Source organism: Quercus lobata, chromosome 8, assembly GCF_001633185.2.
Source record: "Quercus lobata isolate SW786 chromosome 8, ValleyOak3.0 Primary Assembly, whole genome shotgun sequence".
NCBI classification, from domain to species: domain Eukaryota; kingdom Viridiplantae; phylum Streptophyta; class Magnoliopsida; order Fagales; family Fagaceae; genus Quercus; species Quercus lobata.
In genome coordinates this window covers 22,544,761-22,553,656 of record NC_044911.1, presented here as the reverse complement: position 1 = coordinate 22,553,656, position 8,896 = coordinate 22,544,761, and the positions used below count along the sequence as shown (strand labels likewise).

General features: G+C 34.9%; 1 protein-coding gene across 1 annotated transcript; it reads right to left on the bottom strand.

Annotated features, from left to right (window-relative positions):
• Positions 1-7,431: 7,431 nt before the first annotated feature.
• On the bottom strand, positions 7,432-8,453 carry LOC115958391. Its single transcript, XM_031076805.1, has one exon. It carries the CDS (start codon positions 8,218-8,220, stop codon positions 7,549-7,551), a length of 672 nt encoding a protein of 223 aa, XP_030932665.1. The 5' UTR covers positions 8,221-8,453; the 3' UTR covers positions 7,432-7,548.
• Positions 8,454-8,896: the final 443 nt, after the last annotated feature.

Here is an 8,896-nt window from a genome sequence, read left to right as displayed (position 1 = left end):
ATTTATCTAAGTAATCACTTGGCTAAATAACTAGGTTAAACAACTTGTATTTTAAGGAGTCTAAAAAGGTACAAGTGGCATTAGAGCAGGCTAGCTCTTGTATTTAGATCATTTGATTTAAAAGTTGATCATTGATCCTTGTTATCATGGAACACAGTCACTCTCTTGTGATCCCATCTCATTTTGATGGGAACAATTATGCCTACTGGAAAATAAGGATGACAACATTCCTGAAATCTATTGATGAGAGAGTTTAGAATTCCGTTGAATACGGATGGGAGAAACCGACTACTCCTGTAAGCGAGTGACAAACTTCTCAAAAAGAAGTAGCCGCTTTTAATAGCAAAGTCATAAATGCTATTTTTAATGCTGTTTCTATGGAGGAATTCAAGAAAATTTCAAATGTTAAGGTTGCTCATACTATATGGAATATTCTCCAAACTGTGCATGAAGGCACAAAGACGGTTAAGATTAACAAACTGTAGCAGTTAACTACCAGATTTGAAAGTATTAGAATGTTTGATGATGAGTGTTTTGATGAATTCTATGCTAAACTGAATGATATTGTTAACTCTGCTTATAATTTGGATGAAATTTATGATCAACCTAAGATTGTTAAGAAGATACTTAGATCCTTGACTGAGGATTTTAGACTCAAAGTGACTGTCATTACTAAAAACAAGGATATGGACTCCATCCCTGTTGATGAGCTTGTAGGATCTCTCCAATCCTATAAGCTAGACCTACCTAAGACAAACAAATCCAAATCAATGACTCTTAAGTCAGTTAATGATATTATTGGTAATGGATTTGATGATGAACTCTCTTTTACAGAAATTACATATCTTGCCAAGAACTTTAGAAACTTTCTTAGGAACAACAACAAAAGGGCAAGAGGTAAAAACAATGCTGAACCACGGAATTTTAAGAGGAATGAACCCACTAAAGTGAATAATACTGATAAATCTAAAGAAAAAGTAGGTCAAACCTCTAATAATTTCATGGGTCAACAATATTTTGGTTGTTAAGGGTATGGTCATGTGAAATTAGAATGTCCTACATTCTTGAGATCAAAGGGTAAAGCTATGGCTGTAACCTTTAGTGATGATGAAGTTTCTGATTATGAGTCTGGTAGTGATGAGGATGGAAATTTCATTGCTTTCACAACTACTATTATAGTTGATGAAAGTGTTGTGGTTGATGAGAACCCTTCTGATGGGGAACTCTTTGAGAATGCTGATTTGCAAGAAGTCTATAATAAGCTTTGTAAGGTTGTTGCAAAGGATGCTATGAATGTTGACATAGGTTTGAAGAAAATTACTTTTCTTAAACTTGATAAGAAAAATTTGCTGTTGAAATTATTTGATACTAATGAATTGATTTATAAAGTTAAGAATTTGGAACTTGAATTATTTGTTACAAGAGAACAAATAAATAGGTTTGCTAGTTTTAAACTAGAACACATGTTGAGTATTCAGAAGTCTCCCTTAGACAAAACTAGTCTAGGTTTTGAAGATAGCATCTCTGTATCTAAAACTCATTCCACAAACTTTGTTTCTTCTTCTGAGCCCCCCAAGAGTGAGATTGTCAAACTAGTAGAAGTTACACCACCTCCTAGGAAGGTTAGTGTTGATCTTCAAGAGTCTAAGTCTAAGAATACTACCCTCCCTAAGGATAAGTTGCATGATAGACCTTTATAGGTTTGTCATTTTTGTGGAAAGACTGGATATATTCATCCAAACTATTTCAAATTGTAAGTTGCAAAGCGAGCAAATAAGCCAAAAGCACCTGTGCTTCAAGCACAAGATCCTATGGTACTTATTGGTGAGTTGGTAAAGGCGTTAAACCTTTATTCCAATCCTGGAGTTGCTCATCATTCTAATATGAATAATAACTCCTAATGCAAGAGTTGCATCTAAAAGGTTTTGGATGCAAAAGGCTCAATCTAATTGAGTCTTTCTGACATGGTTCTTGTGCTTCATCTCTATATTCTTTGTGATCATTCACCCTTTTTTTTTTTTTTTTTTTTTTTTTTTTTTTTTCTATATATATATATATATATATATAAAAAAGGGAAGGAAGGAAAAATGTTTATTGCATTATTTCTCTTGGACTTATAATCAAGGCTAGCCATATTATCTTTACATAACATACTTGTGTACCTTGTTTAGCTTGGATGAGCTTATTTTACTACACTTTGCTAGTTTTGACTATGTAGTGCATGTTGTGTGGGAATTGTTTATAGTTTTTGATCACATGATCTTGATTTTGAAGTCATATGCTTTTGATTGTAAGGACTAAAAAATTCTAAGAGAAAGGTATAAATAATTATCTCACCACTGTTTACTATCCAATTATGAACACCTTAGTGCATATCATAAGATTTTGTACTCGAGAAAGTGTAGCATATGCACAAAAAAAACATAAGGTGTAGCCTCGGATTAATGCTAAAATTGGTGTGTATATTATTGGGCTATAATAAATTCACAATGAAATAAAATTGGTGTGTAAATTGTGAGGCAAAACAAGAAACTTACATAATTGCAAGCTTGTTTTCTAGGAAATGTGAGAGTTATATGATGTAACTCTTTAGGTGATAGTCACTTTCAAACTTATGTGATGAATTTTGTAGAAATTGTGATTGATTACTATTTACTTATCACCTCACATGTATCTCATGCTTTTACTAGTTGCACAAATTATTCTTTACTAAACTTAGTACATGATATTGTGTGTGAATTTGTTTTGGCCATCTAGGATTATATATTCCTTGTTTTTAATGCAAAATGTGTTTTATGTTTGAGTTTTTGAGGACAAATTGATTTCAAAAATGTGTTTTTGGAAGATCTGAGTTGAATTTAAGTGTTTTTGAAAAACTTTTAATCTCATAATTATGCATTTCATTCACGAAATATTATGCTTTAAAGAGTTTCTGCATTAAATTGCTTTGTTTTTCAAAATTTTTTTGAGTTTTCCAGATTTTCGACCGATCGAAGCTGTTGCTCAACCGATCGAAAATGCGATAAAATTTTTGGTTACAATTTACCTGGCTCGATCGGTGCTCGATTGATGCTAGATCGATCGAATCTGTTTTTCGATCGATCGAAGATAATTTTCGACCGATCGAAAATCAGTCAGTGAGTGTTTTAAAAACAAATTTCTCACGTGTTCTTCATACTTTTCAAAACTTGTCAACACTTTTTTCTCTATTCTCGCTCAATCGATCCAATCTAAGCAATTTTTTGTTGTTTTCTGCCTCAAATCTTTCAAGGTTTTTGTCTTTTAGCTTGAGTAAGTCTCTTATACCCTTCCTTTTTCATTAAAATCACATGTTTCATATATTTTCATGCATTTTCTTTGAAAATTTCGAACCACCCATTTTTTGGATTGGAGATAATTTCAGTTGTTGTAAATCAAAATAAATCATTGGGTTTTTGTTCTTAGATGATATTAACATGATTCCCATGCATTAATTTGATTAATTTTGTGATTTGGGAAAATTTTGAAATTCTAGGGCTTGAAACTTTGTGAAATTGGGGGTTTTGTTCAATTTGGCTTAAATTGGTAAAATTGACTTGTGTAATTGATTGATTAACTCATTATATGATGTTTCCCAACTAGTATGATGATTAATTGCTTAATTTGGTTTATTTTTTGAAATTGGGTTTTTCAAAATTTGGGGTTTTTGGTCTAAAACTCTATGTTCAAGTCAATTGATGGTTTATGAAGTAAAATTGAACAAATTTCAATGCATTAGAGCATGCATCATTTGTGCATCATCACATGCATCATATAGATTGTTATTTATTGAGATTTTTGTGCTCTAACTCTCTCTAATGCAGTCTGCCCTTGTGTTTTCTTTTTGTTTCTGTTTTCCTTTTTGTCTACTCTTTTAGCATCATGGTTAGGAAAACTAGAGCAAATAAGAAAACCACCACCACCTCTACCCCTGTTTTTGAGAGTGATAGGTTCAGAACAGAGAAAAACAAAGAAACCTATGAGAAGCTTAATATCTATAGGTCGGTTTGGGTTAAGCATAAGGTGATTTTAGATGAGTTAGATCTGACGATTAGGAGGAACTTTGAGAGTCAGGGTTGGTTACCTCTTTTAGATGTAGAGCATCCTCCTCCTGCTGCCTTGATTAGAGAGTTCTATTCGATCCTCTTAGTCCACTCCGATGATTCCAACACTTAGGTTGTGAGGAGTTGGATAAAGGGTGAAGAGTATGTCATTACACCCCAGGTAGTGGCCTCTGCTCTTGGTGTACCTTTGGTACGACAGCCTGTGTATCCTTACACTAAGACCCTGCCACTTGATGATATTATGTCCTTACTCACTGCTATTACCATTAGATGGGGTACTGATCCTCAAATCACCTCTCATGAGCTTACTGAGCTCAATTATCTGTTTTTCGGGATATCTTGTCATTCCGTTTGGTCTATCTCTCATTTACATACTATTCCTCTTGAGAGATGTGCGTTTTTGTATGCTCTTGTCACTGATGCTCCTATGAGTTTTCCTACTCTTTTCATTCGTTCTTTGGTTGAGGTTCATAGGAGTAGTGCTAAATCTCATGTTATTTTCTTTCCTGTTTTCATTCATAGGATTTTATTAGACTTAGGTTTAGAGGATTTTCCTGCATCCAAGCGTGTCCTTATTATTGCTCCTATAGGTGCCACCTTACTTAGGCAAAGAGCGGCTTAGATGAAAGTTAGCTCTAAATGCCCTAAAGTAGAGTCTTCCATTGGTGATGCATTTCAGCCTCTTCTTCAGGCGACCCCATTGCTGAGGAGTATGTCGATCCCACCGCCTCTGTTGATCCTCCACCCTCTTCTTCAAGTGATTCATCTGTTTGGAGTATGTTGGACATAGGCATGACCGTTTAGGTGGCGCATGGAATGATTTTGTTGGATGTGCTCACGAAGTTTCAAGCTTTGTGTGCTGATTTGGCTGGTGCTTGACGGTCTTCTCCACCGCCTCCTTTTAATGATGAGTCCTGATTGCCCTTTGGCAATTAGTCACAAAAAGGGGGAGTACATATTGGTTTTTATGCATGGAGATAGGGGGATTTTTTTTGTTAGATTGTATCTAGGAGCTTCATGATGTATATTTTATTTTGGCTCATGATGTATTTGTTTTGGTGATGATGTATTTTTTTTTTATGAGTTGTATATGTTAGGGGGAGACACTATGTTTTATGTTTCTTGTTTCACATGTGATACAGGTTATTGATTTGTAGTATAAGGTTATTCATGGTATATGTCTTTTATTTTATGTTATGTGAAATTAAGAATATATTTTGTTTTTACTTGTATTTTCCACACATGAGTTTATGTGTTTGTTGAGTGTTTCAGGAATATACAAGTTTATTCAATTGTGCTGCTGTCGACACTGGCAACTGATAGATAGTAGTTAGGTTGAATAGTTTTTGGGCATACTAATTTTTTAAAGGGCTGTTTATAACTTTGAGCATTTCAGTTTTGTGATGTGTTTTGTCACAGATTGCCAAATGGGAAGTTTGTTAGGTTCTAAGACTTTAGGAACTAAATGTATTATAACTTCAATGTGTAATGTGTTGGTAAACCATGATCAAAACTTAGAGTTTAGATTTAGGTTGCTCAAAGTGTGTTTATTTGTAAAGTTGGAATCAAGTGAATTGTAAGATTTATTGGCTAAATCTACAAGGCTCGATTGATTGAAAATTAGGCTTGATTGATTGAACCTCGTGCAGATTTATTTTCTGCAGATTTTTTCCAACTTAGCCCAAGCTTGGTTTAACATGTAGGGTTTTATGTTTTATTCCAAGTATAAAAGGAAAAACCTTAGCTACGTTTTGTTGGTTGTTGATGTGTTGTGTGTAGAATCTCTTGTGAGATCTAAAGGTGTTTACCTTCATACACATTTATGGTTATCAAGATTTATGTCAAGAACTTGATGATCGCTTCAGTTGCTACATAAAGAATTTCAAGAGGATCTGAAACCTTTGAGTGGAGTCTCAAAGTCACAAGTGGGAGTACTTGTGGTTGTAGTGGATCAAGGAAAGAAGTAGTTCGTTGACTCGGAGTTGTCATGTGGTTGTGATAGTAAGTTTTCTACACGAGGTAGCAATAGGATGTTAGCAGTCTAAGTTCTATTTAAAAACTTCAATTCTTTTATAGTGGATCTGTTTTACCTTGAGGATAGCTAGGTTAAACCATCTCCAGGTTTTTTACCGATTTGGTTTTTCTAGGTTATCATATCATGTGTTATTTATATTTCCGCATTACTTACATGATATGATTTGATTGTGTTAACCTAGATCTGAATAATTTATCTAAGTAATCACTTAGCTAAATAACTAGGTTAAACAATTTGTGTTTTAAGGGGTCTAAAAACGAACAAGTGGGAAGCCAAAGAAGATTAATGCAGCGAAGAAACAACGAGGAAGACAAAGATTGCTTTTAAACACACTGTAAGGATAGAAAACCATGGCCACATGAATGTGGCTCTGATACCATGTTATATATTAGCTATGATATATATAAATTATCAAGTCCGATTTCGTCGCTAAGAGTCCTTAGTGACGAAAAAATGGACTTTTAGTGACGAAATTTTTTGTCACTGAAAATGCATTTTGTTGTAGTGTATATTCCATGTTGAATATGCTTGAGTAGATGCAGAAGATTAAAGTATAAAATAAGAACATAGGAACATGAGAGTTACGTGGTTTAGCCTTATGACTTACATCCATGGAGGAAACCCTTAAGGGCTACATATTTATTATATAAAAGTGTAGTACAAAACCTGTGTTACAATGAATTACAACATGAGTATATATAGTAGACTAAACTCTAGACTAATAGACTTCTAGTACAAGTAGGAGACTTGATTTGCACATAAAGTAGAATTAGGGTTGAGCCTATAGTAATGGGCTAATATATTTTTAACATGAGTTATCTAGAATTTATGTGGTAAGTAGTAAGTGGTAAGTTACATATTTGGTGGAGAATAAATTGCAGCATCCATGTTGGGACAAGGGCCTTTATTCATATGAATATATGGGTTTGGTGTAAGTTTAATAGAATTATAATACAATTTATAAGAATCTCCCCTCTCCCTAATTAATTAAACAGAACGAGAAAAGGCTTTAACTTCGTCATTGGGTACGTTTAAAGCTCAAATATTGATGCTTTGCTAATACATATGTGTGTGTCAAATCCCAAGGAAATCGGGAGGAAAGGAAGCAATGGGGGGAACAAAAGATGAGACCAATTAGTCACTTTGCTTTTCTTAAAGAGAACTGGGCATTCCACAATCAATTTGCTAAAAAAGTATCCGCAGTTACTGCAATCATGATAGTTTACAACCCTCTACAAAATGCTCCTAGTTAATTAATCAGTGACTTGAAATTATGATTATGTGAAAAATAATAACAAAATCATTAACACACAAATGACTATTTTCTTCTGTGAATTCAAAAGTACTTCAAAATCAAGGAAAGAAAATCACTATACTACTCACATGATACTCAAAATCAAACTAAAAGAAAAAAAAAAGAAGAAAGAAAAGTTATTGTAACTTCAAGTCTCCTCGCAATGCATCATCTTTCCTGGACGGTTCCATGGCGTGGCATTCTCTGCAAGCTGAGACAAACCACCACAAGAATCTCCAACCAAACCACGAGCTCGTCACTTTCCTCTCCTGGGTTCGTTTCTTTGTTCTTACTTCTTTTCCCACAGGCTCAACTTTCTTTCTACGTGAAGACTCACGACTCAAAACTGGTACAGGTGTTATATATTGCCACCTTTGAGAAGACCCATAAACTTGAGCTGAGAAAACTTTATTCCCATGGTATTTATCTCTAAGCAAAGTTGTTTTATACAACAATTTTCTCTCAGAATTGTCACTGGAGCTTGTCCTTGCACTGCTGCAATTGCTGCTCCTACTGTTCGTGCTGTTGCTTCGCGAAGACATCAGCGAGTCCTTGCTGTTAATGCTGCTCGTTCTGCTTGTTGTACGAGAATTATCGAGAAGGATAGTGGCTGGTTGAATAGGAAAAGCATGTGGTAAGAGGCGGCCATTGAAGAACAAATGGTCAGCTGGGGAGTTTTTGTAGGGATCACCAGAGGGTGAGTCTGGTGTTATAGAACCAAACTCAAAGTCGGAGTCTTGGTCTTGAGTAGGAGTGCATGGAAATGAGAACATCTCGCTCGAGCCACTCCTTCGCCTGCGACTCTCCATGGAATCCTGTGAGGGTGTCAGGGTTTGGTTTGCTTGGATGTGCTTGGTTTTTATATAAGGCTAGCTTATGGAAATGAATGTGAATGATAAATTAAGAAAGTTGGTGGACATAATTTTTATATCATAACTTTTGTTACAATTTTGATACGATAAATTAGAAGCAGTTTGGTGTGGTTTGGTTTTTACTTTTTATAGATGGTTAGCTTGTGAGAAATAGGCTGGTAGAGTTGGGCGTTTGGTTTGTAAGGGGGACACGTGGAGTGATCAGGAGCCATTGTTGGGAAAGTTTGATGAGCTTGGGGGTCGAAATCATGAAGTCAATATACTTGCCAACTCAACCTTAATTTGTAACACATGGATGAAGGTGTTGCAATTATATGCAATAGTGTGGGATAATGTTGCATAGAAGTGTGTTAAATGATGTGGGAGGGTCATTCATTTCCAGTCAAACTTAAACCCCACATTGTAGAAATGGGCCACAATGTCCATGTGATCTGATTCAAACAGTTCCAACATGGCCACATATCTAACTTTTTTGAACCACGGAGATATTAGTTAATACTTATTTAGGGTGTATATAATGTAGGATAGAATCTATATAATAAATCACTAATCATCTTATTTTGTGGTGTGGCACTGTCGCCCCCAGTCTAATGGGTTGTTTAATAAGGGAATT